Raw genomic sequence first — 15,398 nt, forward strand, 5'->3', positions numbered from 1 at the left:
TATGGAACACTCATGAGAAAAACAATGAAGCATTAGTGAATGCTTTTAAATTAGGCTCAAAACTCGCTTTGAATATTGTAATATGTGTCAATTAACTCAATTATATTACTCAAATTGTAAATGTCGATTTGTTAAAAACTGAGTGTAATGAATTAAGATTTTCAAATAAAACTTCATCCTATCAAAATTTAACATTTATTCTATACATCATTTTGTTTGATTTTCTTGTTTGATAAAAGCAAAAGTTTAGAGTGGAGGTTTTATTCAAAATTATTTGATGAAAAATACTAAAACATGAAAAAATGTGTTTTTAATGTTTTTCATGTTTTCGTGTTATTCACGTTTTCATGTTTTTTGTTTTTTCCATTTTTCACGTTCTTGTATTTTTCACATTTTGTCACTTTTTCGTGTTATTCGTGTTTTTTCATGTTTTTCGTGTTTTTCACGCTTTTTTCATTTTTTGTTTGTCTTTTCACGTTTTCGTGTGTTTTTTATGTATTTCCCATTTTCATGTTTATCTCAATTTCACGTTTTTGTGTTTTTTGTTTTTTCGTATTTTTTCACGTTTTTATATTTTTCATGTTTCCTTGCATTTTCCGTTTTTTCACGTTTTTGTGTTTTTCTTTTTTCGCATTTTCCTGTTTTTTCACGTTTTCGTATTTTTGTGTTTTCTCATGGGTTTTTCGTATTTTTCACGTTTTTGTGTTTTCGCGGTTTTCACGTTTGTATTTTTTTTCATTTTTCACGTTTTCGTGTTTTCCGCATTTTTTCACGTTTTTGTATTTTCGTGTTATTCATGTTTTTGTGTTTTTTGTGTTTTTGTGTTTTATAACATTTTCATGTTATTCACATTTTTTGTTCTTTCATATTCGCATTTTGTAACGTTTTGCCGTCTTTTCCATTTTTCACGTTTTTTTTAGGATATAACTTATGTATTTGACAAAATTCATAGGATTTGAGAAATTTGCTAGAATATAATTTTAGAAATGAATGATAATATATATTAGAAATAACTATTCCTAGGTTGAATGAATAAATCCATATTTCTCACTTATGGAATATATGTTCCATGAAATAGCTATTCAAAAAAAATGAACCAAATGTATGAATAGAAATTCTAAGTTATAGCTATTTTATTCCCTCTATATTCTATGAACCAAATCAGCAAGATTGAACTTGATGTTGGAGACTTAAAATGATCTGATGGAACGTAACCTTGTGGCAAATTGTCCCTCTTGACGAGTCTACACATTATTCTGCAAGCTTTGGTGGACTAATTGTTTCACTGCTTTCTTTTCGTCGCTCACCATGTCTTCTGCCTCCTCCAAGCACTCATTTCCAACGCCGTTTGGATGAGTCTGTAGAAGATGATGAAGAGCCATAAATCGGAGCAGACACAACTGCACATGAATTCCCACCGCAATTATGTGAAACTTGCTTTTCCTTATCGATTCTAAGACATTCCAAAATCTTTGATTTCTTATGAAAATACATCAGTGATTGCTGATAATTTCTTATATAAGATAAGATGATTTTGATAAAGATCTAACTTGCTTCGGATGGAAAATTGTATGTAAAAGTCTTGAATGGGTTTATGAATAATAATGATATCGATATTCTGATCTATAAATATGATAAGCATAACAAAAGAATTTTTTGTAGCTGCAAGGGTTACCGGAAAGATATGGATATGTTATGAATTTGCTTGTTTTATATGTGAATTTGCTTGAAATTTAGAACTTTGAAGATAAGTTATGAACTTCAAAAGTGTTTTTAATAGAATTGTACGGTGGAGAAGAAAGGGAATGAGATAGAAAGAGAGAAAAATATATATATATAAATTAATTTTGCCTTTGAAAAGTCAAGTCAACGTGTAAAAAAATTATTTACAAAATTGCCCCTTAGCACATCAATAATTTAACAAATCACAGACTTATTTTTGTGGCAAAAAGAAAAACCACAGATACCATTCTGTGAATTCGTGAAACCACGTGGTTTTTTTTCTAAATTAACACAAAAAAAAAGGTAAGAACAAAATACATTTAACAGTGTTAATTACATGAAACTTAGTAAATTTTATTAAAGACATGTAAATTGTAATATAATTAACTTTATTCTAAGAATGAATAAATATATATAACTGAAGGTTACTAAATTTAATAGGCAATTCCTTTTTTTACTAAATACTGATGATCAATTAAAAAAAAAGTTCAGTAGTACAATCAAGGAGAAGAAAACACAACTAGTGCCTTTAATGCAAAATAGAAAGTAGTTTTCGTTTAGTGGTCTATGAAGAAATAAATAAGCAGAATCAAACTCTTCATCTAGGGTCTTCAAACTTTATCAAAATTTGGTCCATTTGGGGTTGATGTTTTCTGACCTGCATTTGCATAGAAAAGGTGACATTGAAAAATTGACTGCCTGTATTTATATTGGCCGAGCAAAGGTGTTAACATATTCTATCAAGAGCATGAGCTTGTATACAGTCATGTTAGTGCATGATTTAGTATAGGTCCGTTTTGGATAATTCTTGTGCTTATTTACCAGATTTAGCATATGTTCTTAAAGACTCAAACTCTAAATCTCCCATAGGGAGAGATGCCATTACGATAATTATACACTTGGATAGGCTAGGTCAAGCTCTCAATACAAAAATGTTCTAGCTAAATCAATCCTATGATGAACTTTGAGACAGCTTAACTACGTATTGTAGGAAAGTAAATAGGTAACAGAAAAACTTATCATGAAATCGAACTGTGTCGTGGCAAGAACCACTGTCTTGAAAGCGATTTCAGCAGACGGAGATGTCATCTGATCACTCCTCAAGGTTAACACAGAAAGCTTCCAAACTTGTGTACTCAAAATTGAAAAGCAGTGGAACGTCAAGGTAGTTTATTTGCCTAGAAAAGTTTGAGAGAGAAAAACAAAACCAGTACGGTGGAAGGAAGATAAAAAAAACAACTTTATATTTTCTGTGTAAAAACTTATCATTGGAACGTGCAGTTGATGAGTAAGAATAGGAGAAAAAGTCTATGAAACTTAAACGTTCTGATTTTGATGTTGAATAAAACTAAAGTAGTTGAGCAAATGGTCTAATAACTTGTGAGAAAAAATAAAACTAGGGACCAGTCCAGTTGGGCATCGCGCGAACGCGCGCGTGTGATATATTATTTACCAAAACCCACTAAACACAATTTAAAAGCTCACAATACCCAAAACATTATAAACTCTTTTAACCTTTTACAAGTTTTCCATATGGGATAGAAAAACTACTTTACCTGAAAAAGCCACTTCACAAGTACATGTACGGAGATACTTTTACATGTTTTAAAGGCTTAATGCTAAAAGCCATTTCCAACTAAGTATAATCAATACTGAGTTTGAAAGATAGCCGACTTACTTTGATTCCAGCCATAGTTAGCAGCTTGTGAGACGCAATATAAGCTGTGTCGGAATTACTTAACTTCTTCTCCACAAAGTATATAACTTCAGATACACCAGACTGAGAATGAAGGTCAGAAGGAGATATATCAACAAAACATTTTCAGAACTTGAGAAAGCCTTACAAATGACAAACCAAAAGCCCTTGAAAGTTCTGAATCGTTTTGCTGACAGTAGTTCTAAGGTACTGGGAAAAAAAAGAACTTATTTCAATTAAACATTGCCAGTTAAGTTTCTTCTAACTGTACATATGCTTGCTTCAAGCCATTCGTCAACCAATTGATGTTAACTGTACATTTTGGTCTGAAATGATGTAAATATTTAATGCTCAAATACTGATTAAGAAATAAAAAGTTTAATTCCCTAACGGAGTACCAAAAACAGAGGACTGCTAACAGAACACTCATCTCGCCTGTTTGCCCCCTTGTAACCTTAATGAAAGAAAAGCACAAGGAAATGCATTTTAAGTGTATATCATGCTCCATAGTTCCATTCATATATAGAATAAAGTAGTGTCGTCAAACCTGAATAATTATCTTGGCACATTCGTTGCAAGGGAACATGGTCACATAAAGTTTCTGCAATTATTATCAAAAGATACATGATTTTTAGTTCTATATGTAAAAATACATTGTATGTACTGAATTACTAAAAACAAAAGTAGAGACAAACAGAAAATGACAAAAAAAAATAAAATAAATAACAATCAAACAATTACTACCTGTCCAGCAGCAGAAGCATGATTTGTGTTCAGAATAGCATTAACTTCAGCATGGCAAACATAACTGCAATAAGTGTTTAAATATATGGATTACACATTGGAGGTATTCACAAGACCATATAAAATAGAATAAGGCGACTTAACCGAATTTTCAACAAAGCAAAAACATTGGCAAGCAATAAATTAAGCAAAAGAATGATGATATGATCAAAAAATTAAACAAATGATGCTACATATTGGACATTATTGGACATTATTGGACATTATATATTAAGGAAAAATTGTAAAACAAATATATATATGCTGTACCAGAACATATATAATGCTAATAAGAAAGTAGCTAACTTGACTATGAAGTAAAAAAAGAAGCATGAGTTCTGTGATGCTTACGGATACTTTGTTTCCAAAGGGTTGTTAGTTCTAGATTTCTGAAACATAGATGAGATGGATTAGTAGATGAAAATCCTTGGTATTAAGAGAGACTTATCAAGATACCAACCTTTGCCCAAGGAAGTTTGTCATCAGAGCAACCTCTTGGAAATCCATTATAGCCTATGCCTAATCAAAGAAATCACTACGAGTCAATTACATTGGCTATATATTGTTACTAAATGCATTACATTCTTTAAAACTTATATTCATAGTCTACTATGCAACTACGAGCAGAAATAGATTTATGAAGTACCCTTGACATTTCATTACAATACCATTTAATTCCCTTGACATTTCATTACAATACCATTTAATTCCCTCATGGGCAGTGGCGCATCCAAAAATTTCTGAGATGCGCAATATCGGCAAGAAAAAACATGAATGAAAAGAGATGAGAGATGGGAGATTTTTTCTAGAACGAAATTTTTGCAAATTTTGGAGGCAATATTTAAAATTTGGATTTGGATTCTCTCAAGTTCGTCATGTTTAATACATCTCAACCAACAAAATTAATGATTGGGATTTAATGCTAATGGATAAGATGACAACATAACCAATTTGAGAGAGTTTCAACTTGAGAAGATCTCAATCCAAAAGATTTTATTTCGTTTTTTGAACATCCAAAGATAATGGTGGCAATTTTGGAATGAAATAATTAAGGGGTGTTAGAATAGAAATAGGGAAAACACAAATTTTTACCGAACACAATATGGGATGAGTCGCGGACAATGTCGTTCTCTTTAAGACATTCGCGGAACTTCCAGAAATTCAGTCGCCTCCATAGTCATGAAAGTCGAAAGGCGAGCCGAGGCGATGAGAGCAAAATATCGCCTCAAGGCGAGGCGAGAGGCGACCGCCTCTCGCACGTGAGGCAACACACAAATTAGAAAAAAAAAAACAGAAAAAAAAACTATAACTCAAATTGACTAGTTTAACTTCTAAAGTTGTAAAACAAAAAAAAAAATTCTAGTCTAATAATAAGATCCTAATTCCTAATAACATATCAGACATCATCATCAGAATTACTAATACTTCCCTGCCTTGAGCTTTTGCACATACTTCCAACAAGAATTCGTTCTTGTTGTAGCGTTCAATGTATTAGAATTACTAATACTCATGTCCAAAAGCCTGCAAAATTTGAAAATTAGACAATAATAAGCTATTGTTCTATTTCACAAACTTTCATACAGTTTCACAAACTTTCAATATAGTTTCATACTCTTTTACACACTTTCATAAACATGCATAAACTTATAACCTTCGTAAACTTTCATAAATGTAAGTAATAATAACAGAAAAATAATAGCAGCATCATCAGCATCATAATCAACATAACTTTCATAAAAATCCCAAAAATTGGGCAGCATTGTCAATCACAATAACAAAAAAATAAAATAAAAGAAGAAAGTAGAAGAGTAGAAATTTGGACAGCATAACCGTAGCATCAGCAGGATGAAGAAAATAAAAACAAAAAACAAAAGAGAAGATTAGAGAAAAGTAAAAAAGAACAGTACCTTAGAGTGCAATGAAGTAGATCGGTGGTGATGGTTGGCCGGCTGAAGAAGATCGGCGGTGGTTGTGGTGAGAATTTCTTTCGAGAAGAAGTTTCTTTCCTTTTTCTTCTTTTCTTTCTATCGTTAACTTACAAATCTGACCTAAAACAACATTATATATTTCTTTTCTATTTTTTCTTCCGATGACCAGAGAAAAAAAGAGGACCTACCTCCTCAACTACAAGAGGCGACCGCCTCTCGCCTCCCGACCGCCCCTCGCCTGAGTTGGAGAGGCGGTCGCCTCTTGCAAATCGCCCGCCTTCCAGCACCGAAGGCACGGGAAGGATCGTCTGGGTCACCTCTTGCCTCAGATGACCCAGGCAAACGCCTTTCACAACTATGGTCGCCTCCACCATAAAACAGTCCATTTTGGAAGAGAAATACGAATCGTATTATACAGTACGAACTTGGTCTGATTACACTCAATTTTGTTGCTCAGTTTCGAAATTCAGAAAGCAGAAGTATTCTTAAGTGTATTAAAAACGAAAATTACAACAGGTATTTATAGAACCTCATTATTGTGTTCGGTAAAACGTCTTCAAGAGTTTCCATGTGACCTGGGTTTCCAAGTTAAAACAAAGGAAAGAAGCATCATTCTTAAGTGGTTGTTACTGGCCTGTTTTGGTTCCTTTAAGGGTTCCCATTATGATTAACCCGAGTATTACGGTTTTGGTTCAATTTGCGATCTTGATTCTTAAAAAATTTCTAAACTGGTTTCAGAACAGCAGTGGATCTTTTAGTGTTGATTGAAACAAGTAAACAAGTACTTCTTTTTGGTCTTGTTTTCGGGCTTCCTGCTTAATACGGAGAAGAGCGATCAGACTTTCCATTGAAAATTCTTTTATTTTGTGTCTGAAAACATTTTTAAAATCCTTCCAGAAAAACGGCAGTCAATAATTACAGCAACTTGAAACTGATCATTAAGAGACATACCTTCCAAAATAATCTCGTGTGCAATTTTTTGGAGTTCATGGGATTGAGCTTCCACAGATTTTTCATCAGTTATTTGAAATTTGAGGTAGCGTTTGAAAGTATATTTCTTCAATTCAGCCTCTTCTATATCATCTTTCCTTTGAAGAGCATCTATATCTCTTTGGCAAATTTTAGTTCATCTGCTAAATCATTTAGAATGTAGTTTTTGCAAAAAAAAAAAAAAAAAAAACATCGGTCATCTGTGTCACCTTTCCTTTGAAGAGCATAAGCCACCTTTTTTGTAGTAAGGTAGAACAACATTTTTTGTTTCCACCTTTGGAAGTGAGCCCTCTCGAACCGGAATGGCTCGTTGATATCAGACAACCATTGGTTTATTCGGTAACCATAACAGTAGTGAATCGTCTTAAAATTGTTTGAACAGAAACAGGGAAAACACAAATTTTTACCGAACACAGTAATGGGATGAGCCGTAGACAATGTCGCTCTCTTTAAGACGTTCGCGGAACTGCCAGAAAGTGCAAGTCGTGTGTATTCCGGTCGCCTAAAGATAAAACAACCCACTTTGGAAGAGAAATACGAGTCGTATTGCACAGTACGAAGTCGGTTTGACTACACTCAATTAATTATTTTTTTTTCCAAAAAAATATAGAGTCCAACTGAACGCGGCTCGGACAGCGACGGCGCATGCACGTGTGGTGGTCAAGCATCAAGTAGGTCCTCGCCCTTTCACAAAAGTGGATACCTCTTGGGCCACATTGAAAATTCTTTTATTTTGTGTATGGGAACATTTTTAAAATCCTTCCAGGAAAACGGCAGTCAATAATTACAGCAACTTGAAACTGATCATTAAGAGACATACCTTCCAAAATAATCTCATGTGCAATTTTTTGGAGTTCATGGGATTGAGCCTCCACAGATTTTTCATCAGTTATCAGAAATTTGAGGTAGCGTTTGACAGTATATTTCTTCGATTCAGCCTCTTCTATGTCATCTTTCCTTTGAAGAGTATCTATATCTCTTTGGCAGATTTTTGTTCATCTGCCAAACCATTAAGAATGTAGTTTTTGGAGTTAATGGGATGAGTCGCAGACAATGTCGCTCTCTTTAAGACATTCGCGGAACTGCCAGAAAGTGCAAGCCGTGTGTATTCCGGTCGCCTAAAGATAAAACAGCCCACTTTGGAAGAGAAATAAGAGTCGTATTGCACAGTACGAAGTCGGTCTGACTACACTCAATTATTTTTTTTTCTAAAAAAATATAGAGTCCAACCGAACGCGGCTCGGACAGCGGCGGCGACGATGCGCGTGTAGTGATCAAGCATCAAGTAGGTCCTCGCCTTTTCACAAAAGTGGATACCTCTTGGGCCACACCCAATTGTGTGAGGACCTTATTTATAAATATCACTACAAAGTGATTTCTAAGCAACGTGGGATCCTTTAACTCTTCTAAAGCTCTTTGATGATAAAAACTTTAATAGATTTTTCATAAATTCAATTTGGACTTAAGTCACCTAGCCCATCGAGGGATGAAAAATGAAAATGGAGACCTATTCTACCAATTTTGTTACATGGTGCTTCTCATAGGCTTATGACACCGAAGATTTCATATTCAACTGCTAAATTTGGCGATTTGGGATGTTGACGACAAGGGTAAGAATGTGAGTGTGTTCAGTTACCTGCAATGGGACAAGACAAGTGTGGTGCATACATTTTTCAAGTTCTGAGTAGCATATATATGTAAAACAACATGACTATCACGTTAATATCACATCACTGTTCATTTACATGCGATGTATTTTTTTCTGTTGAATTGTTCAGAATGACTTTATTGAAACAAAATAAAATTCAGTAGCCTTTGTGAATAAGAACCCAAAATTCAGTGACTATACCCCTCGGTTCAGTAAGAAGCTCATACCTAAAGAACTGAGCCAAATGCTCAAAAATAAGATACAGCAAAAACCAAATCACAAAATTTACCAATTACAGCAAACCATACGCAAGTTGACTGAATCCATTGCAATTCTTCCCCATCTCACATAAACAGAAATACATAATATATTATTACCAAGTTTTTCATCCAATGCAAATAATTAGGAAGAAAAAGGCATCATTGGATTGCTATTATATGTACACCGATCATACAGTTCAGTCAATGAATTAAGCTCTGAATATCAAATGATAATATATGCAGTTGTGGAACCCAAGGGGGGAGGTGACCCTCCTGCCCCCATGGATCCGTCAGTGCTCATGGGTACTCTCTATAGTAAGTCAAGCATCCCCAAAAAATAAGGCTCTTTCATAGTACAAACATCATTACGAACGTTACCAAAAAAGGAATGAGCAGTAAGAAAAAACAAATGTCTATTGCAGGGGTTGCTAACTAAATTACCCATATAAGCGCATTCACATTTGTTCATCCATCAGTAGACCAAGAAGACTCTATCCACATTCCACAATAAACTTCAAACAATTTTTTTTTTATGGTTTTTTTTTTAGCCCTGGTTTGGGAGGGGTTAATGGAAATAAATGGGAGTAATGGAAGGTCAAATATCAAGTTATGAGTTTTTTTTTAGAGTAAACGAAGGTTAGTGGAAGATAAATGTTTACTTCCTTTAACCTTCAAATTGAGAGTTAATGGGAGTAACGAAAAGTTTTTTAATTTTTTTTTTGGTCTCTGCAAGAGTAAATTTAACTTTATTTCTCCTCCATATTTAAACTCTAAAAAATAGTTAAACATTTAACCTCGTTTACATTCTATAAACTCTCAAACAATGTTAATTTTTAACTTTACTTTCTATCATTTCCCTTCCCTTTCCATTACCTCCTTTAATGGTCAACTAGTTAACCTTCAAACTCCCAAACAAAGGCTAAGAAAATGAATTCCAACCCACAACCTTATTTCAGCTATGTAAATTCAAACAAATTTAAAGCAAGAAAGGTTCCAGCCTAATAGTTGGACCGAATCTTTCAGCTAAGTGATCTTACCAAGAATAACGCCATTTTGACTAACCAAGCACGCGCCTACCTGACACATGAAACGTTTCGAGAAATCAACAACAAACTCTACAGATTCTCAATATAGTAGTTTGTGATTCACTTCATAACAAAATATGCAATCATTATTACATAAGCTACTAAAACTCAAGAGAAAGAAAACATACCTGCCTGTTTGGATCTTTGGATCGTTCAGCTGACAGGAACGCGATTGCCATAAAATAATCGTCCCATGACAAATATCTTCAAATTAAAACAACAAAAAAAAAACACGGTGAAACCTCCTATCTGTAATGAAAATTTTCAAACTTAATTGATTTTGAGGCATTCCACTTACTCTTTGCGTTTGGAGGGATCGAACGGGCTCTGAGGAGAACTTTTCTTGGAAGCGGCCCCGTTTCGAGTGGAATCGATTTGGGGAAAGCGTTCTTTCTGGTTAAGGAAAAAGAAACGAACAGCAAGTGCAGATGATAATGCACCGAAGACCGTTGCTGAAGAGACAAGAAGGAAATCTCGAGAACTCATACAGCTCGGTTGCTGAGAAAATGCTCGACAATCCAAAGATACAGCTTTTTTTTTCCAGATAAAAGAAATAGGGATTGCTGCGTTATTTAAATTCTAAACAAGCGAAAAATATGTGCAAAAAGTAAAATAGCCGGAAAGTTATATAAAAAAAAAACTAAACTGTTGACATGTGTTAGATTAGCAGAGTTAATAAGCTAGAGTAATCTAGCATCAGAGTGTGTTGTGCCTCCTCCACATACGAGACATCATCCAGGACAATATATGTGGGATTAGTTTTGATAATTTGATTTGATTTTTTTCTTTTGTTTTCTTGTTTGTTTCAAATGTTTAACACTCCTCTTACCAAAAAAACAAATAAGCTAGACCAGTTCACAAAACTATTCCACCTTAGCTCATACAAAGTTGGATCAAAGCATAATTCTAGGGGTCCACGTGGTCAGTTAACCAGTTCATTAAAGTTAATTTGATCGGTTTTTTAACAACATTAACCATATATTAGTCCGCTAAATTCGATTAACCACTAATCGATTAACCAATTATTTCGGTTGGTTAACCTTTTATTTTGGTTTTTAACCATTAGTAAATAAAAGAATTCTAATTTTTATTCTAAGTGCGACGACTAAATGGTGAGTTGAAGAGATTAACGGCAGCGAGAGATGTGTGTGCATTGTGTCTGTGTAGAGTGAATGAGATGAAGAAGGTAGCGGCAGAAACTGTAAATGATGAACTAAGTAAAAATAGGATTCAAAACAAAGAAATGAAAAAATAATCCGTAGATATAGGAGTGAGCAAAACCGAACCGAGAAAATCAAACCAAACTGAACCAAATTGCAATTTGGTTTGGTTTGGTTCTCATTTTTGTGCAACTTCAGTTTTTGGTTCGGGTATAAACCGAAAAAACCTAAAAACCGAATTAAAATATTATTTGGATATTAAAAATAACCCAACAGATATAAAAGTCGAGAAAGAGAAATTAGAGTACTATTATATTAACTTAAAACTTTTTTTTTTGTTATACTACCAGCAGATAAAACTCGAGAAAGATCTTTACATATATAATTATTATGGATTTGGAATGAGAATACCATTGTAAAATTTTAATTAATTTAAATAAATTAATTTAGAATTATTATTTGCGATGTTTTATAATTTATAAAAAAATAAAAAGTTCTACAAAAAAAAAGTTTCAGCAACATCTCAAATGTGTGAGATTTTGTATAATTTACAAACTAAGATAAACGGATATTAATATAAAACATTATAGATTATAAAAAAAAATTGTAAAACATTTATAGAATTAAGAAAAAAGTTCCATCTCTAATTTGGTTTGGAATAGAACCGAACTAAACCAAACCGAAATAGTTTGGTTCGGTTTTAACCAAACCGAATTACAATTTGATTCAATTCGGTTTACAAAAAATGCTCTTATCTGATTCGGTTTTGTTTGGTTCGGTTCAATTTTTGAACCGAATTAGACCATGCTCACCTTTACGCGGATAGATTGTATAAATAAAAAGCATTTATTTTTATTTATCAGATTAATATTAGATATTCAACTTATATTTAAATTCGTATAAACAAATTTTAGCATAAATTAAATCTTAATCTATTCAGTCGATGAATATTTTGTCTTTCTAGAACCCAAAGTGAGAAGAAAAGTAAAACTTTTTAACCTTAGAGTTCCTAATCAGCCTTCCACTTTTGACTGCCTTTCACCTTAGGCCATTGAAGAACAAAACGCTTAGCTCCGTCGAATGACCATTTCACATCCTGAAAAGTGATGAAAGGGCCCATCTTCCCCCCTCCACAGCCAAATTAGGATTATTTACCCAATACCTGGATTGGGAGATGAGATTTCCACTGCCCGTAGGTGTTGTGGCTAAGCTTAATGAGTTTAATATTTGCCCTTGCCAAATTACCCCTAACGCTTGGTTGGAACTTCTTAATTTTGACAACGTTTAAAGCAATTTGGATATTGAATTGACTGGACCTCTCTTTCGGAGTTTATGGCATCCAATTAAGCAACCAGACGAAGCCATGATTTACTGGACCATTTCCAACCGAAGACGACCCTTCTTGATAAAGAAAGTCCAAAGTGTTAAAGACTTCAAGCCGAAGTGGTTCTAGATAGAGTCGAATGGGGTTGACCCGAACAATCCCTATGTTGAGGGCTTTCCCTTCATCACTAAAATCCCAAAGAAAAAACCACATGGAAACTTGAGAGGGCGCTAAGCCCCGAAGAAAAAGTGTATGCCGAACGGATCAGTGCTTACAAACTTCAGTAGGAATATCCACACATGATCAAAGTAATCTGAACCAAAGGACACACCGGATTCTTTAGTATAGTCAAAGGAATTGCATATCCAGGATCTAAAGAATTTGCTGCTAGAGAAGGTAGATTTACTTACATTCTTTTTATTTTTGTTTTTTCTTCTTTGCCGCAGGTAATTCTGATCAATGTCTACCTTTCATGATCAAATCATTGCTCGTCTCAAGCAAGTGAAATTTGAGAAAGCAGCGAATGATGCAGTAGCATAAAGCTCATCAAGCAGAAATGCTCCTCCCGAAGTGTCGAACGCAACCGTTGAAGCTCAAATAACTCCAACATCTACTGAAACACAGGTATCCGAAGAGCCGGAGGTGCAGACAAATCCAGAAACTTCCCTTGTTGCCAATGTTATTTCTACACCTCCTGCACCAAACCTTCCTCTGAACTCCGAATCTCTTCTATTCGTCTCTACAACTTTTTTAAATGAAGTTGCCATCTCCATTGAAGGAATTCCTCCTTCACCAGGGCAATTTGGGGAAACTCTAAACCTTGTGAATGAAGAGACTATTGAGAAATAGTAATATATTATGTATCTTCCTCACCCGAACCTTCCTAAACCCTTCAAGTTGTTGTTCCCACCAAAGCTGTCGTCCCAACTCAATGTGAGAGTTCGAAGGGGACTAAGCAAGCTAAGCTCAAAGGTAAGCTTCTAGAAAAACCTTCTAGCACACAAGATTATTCTGATTCAGATGTATCTGATACTGAAGAAGCAATTGGAATGGAAGAAATAAACCCACAACTGAGCCAAAACTACCGCTTGAAGAGAATTCAAATTCCAGTTCCCGAAGATTCACACTTCGCTGTAAAACGCCCAATGCCTATTGAAGTGATAGATCTGAAGGAACCTGTGACAAAAAAGCTGAAAATATACACTTCAGCGATGAGTCTATGTTACACTCTAGCCAATAGTTGGTGTAGGTGGGCTTCACATAATGTTGTGCAAGATACGAGCTAAGACCTAGACCTTATTTTCTAAGTCATTTAGCTTGCGCTACTTTATTTTATCAAATTCTATTTGATTTATCATTTCTGAAATTAAAAAAAAATACTCGGGATAAAAAAAATGATCTTCGATCGAAGACATGTTCCCCGATCGAGGATGAGGGTCTTCGATCTGTGATCCTTGACGGTTTTCGGGTAGTTGCTTCATCATTCGTCTTCCCATTCCCTTTGTGCTTAGAGGTTGCTGGAGTTGCTTCAACCTGATTGTGGTGCGTTTCTTGGAGAGAGGTTGTTCATCAGATGAAATCTTAGAGCCGGTTCTCTCTGAGGGCTTTGGAGATTTAAAGGTTCTAGTCGACTTTTGCTCAGTAGCATTGCATTTCCTCCTTTTTCCTTTCTGCTGGTGTACAACAGAATCTTCTTCTTCTTGTACCTTGCAATGTGCCAAACTATTCAGCCTATCTATAGTTATTTCACTTCCAGCGACTGACTCCTTTTCACCAAATTTAATCTTGTAATGTTTAAGGATTTGAGTGATAAGAGCGCCATGGACGTACTGCACAGAGCACCTTTGAAGAGCACCAATCAAGAAGACTGGAAGATTCAAAGGCTTGTTTTCATTCATGTACTAGATGATGCACTACTTGAACTTAGATACTGAGTTGATAGAGCTCTTCTGAGGGAATAGATGATTTGTTTGAGATAGTGAGCTTATCGATGGGGCTGAGTCATGAAGGTGGCACATAGTTCACTAACATATCCTTTGGGCTTGCAAAAGTCTTCTAGAAAGGCTTTAATGTTTCTCTCGTTGCCGATGTTTCTGGACGTATGATTATTTGCTGTTTGTTAACACATCTGATGAGATAATCACAATCATCTTGAGCGACCCTTAGAATCACATAGAATTCTCGCACAAGATCTGGGTAAATTATGCTCGAAAGAGCAAAGAAATTGTCCCATTTTTGCTGAGATATCCATCTACAGAAGGGCTCAACACTCTTTAGGAAGGCATCAGAGAAATACGTGATCTATGAATCACAGGATTCTTCACTTTGTGTAGTCCAGGATAAACTATGGTGTTTGGCTTAAGGTGTTTGGCCTTTGATTTTTCTGGGTATTTTCTTCATTGTTTCAAGTAGATTTTTTAACGATTTGAATCTGAGGAGGAACCTCAAGATTATCCTCACTAGATGATGAAGAAATATCTTCAAGATTGTTAGAGGAGTGTTCTTCGTTTGACATTACTGTTTAAACGGTTTTATGAAGAACTTAGAACGATGAAGAATTGGTTGTTCAGAAATTTAGAGAGAGAGAGAGAGCAAGAGCAGAATTGTTTATGTGTAAAGAGAAGAAGAGGAGATTTGGCCTCTTTTTATAGGCAAGGTTGGGGTAGATGAAAGCTTAGAATTCTAATGGTTAGAATTTGAAAAGTCTATACTAGACCCATTTATTGCCTATTATCTGACATTAATAAAGTGACTGTGCATGCGTTATAGCCAACGTTAATGATGAAGGTGATGTCATCCTAC

General features: G+C 34.7%; 1 protein-coding gene across 8 annotated transcripts; it reads right to left on the reverse strand.

Moving 5' to 3' along the window:
• Positions 1-1,122: 1,122 nt before the first annotated feature.
• On the reverse strand, positions 1,123-10,889 carry LOC136201908 (uncharacterized). 8 transcript variants are annotated; one of them, XR_010674212.1, is made up of 11 exons: positions 10,411-10,889; positions 10,241-10,316; positions 10,065-10,104; positions 9,057-9,110; positions 4,662-4,720; positions 4,553-4,590; positions 4,163-4,226; positions 3,966-4,019; positions 3,817-3,872; positions 3,401-3,502; positions 1,262-1,400 (listed from the first exon to the last, which is right to left on the reverse strand). XR_010674212.1 is itself a non-coding variant. In XM_065992290.1 (10 exons), the coding sequence occupies exons 1-10, from the start codon at positions 10,596-10,598 to the stop codon at positions 1,245-1,247; spliced, it is 822 nt and encodes a 273-aa protein (XP_065848362.1). In that variant the 5' UTR covers positions 10,599-10,887; the 3' UTR covers positions 1,123-1,244. The 8 variants fall into 8 exon arrangements, 6 of the variants coding, with proteins under 6 accessions (XP_065848362.1, XP_065848361.1, XP_065848368.1 ...); XR_010674211.1 differs by lacking the exon at positions 1,262-1,400 and adding an exon at positions 2,095-2,380 and having other exon boundaries at positions 10,411-10,887; XM_065992290.1 differs by lacking the exon at positions 3,817-3,872 and having other exon boundaries at positions 1,123-1,400; positions 9,057-9,101; positions 10,411-10,887.
• Positions 10,890-15,398: the final 4,509 nt, after the last annotated feature.

The sequence above is a fragment of the Euphorbia lathyris genome, chromosome 1 (genome assembly GCF_963576675.1).
Source record: "Euphorbia lathyris chromosome 1, ddEupLath1.1, whole genome shotgun sequence".
Lineage (NCBI taxonomy): Eukaryota > Viridiplantae > Streptophyta > Magnoliopsida > Malpighiales > Euphorbiaceae > Euphorbia > Euphorbia lathyris.

Excerpts from the sequence above, each read along its gene's own strand:
- LOC136201908 (XM_065992289.1), bottom strand. The coding sequence starts at position 10,598 with ATGAGTTCTCGAGATTTCCTTCTTGTCTCTTCAGCAACGGTCTTCGGT. Across the intron at positions 10,105-10,240 it reads CCAAAGATCCAAACAGGCAG|GTAGGCGCGTGCTTGGTTAG; the intron begins GTATGTTTTCTT and ends TTCATGTGTCAG. Across the intron at positions 4,591-4,661 it reads ACAAACTTCCTTGGGCAAAG|AAATCTAGAACTAACAACCC; the intron begins GTTGGTATCTTG and ends TCTATGTTTCAG.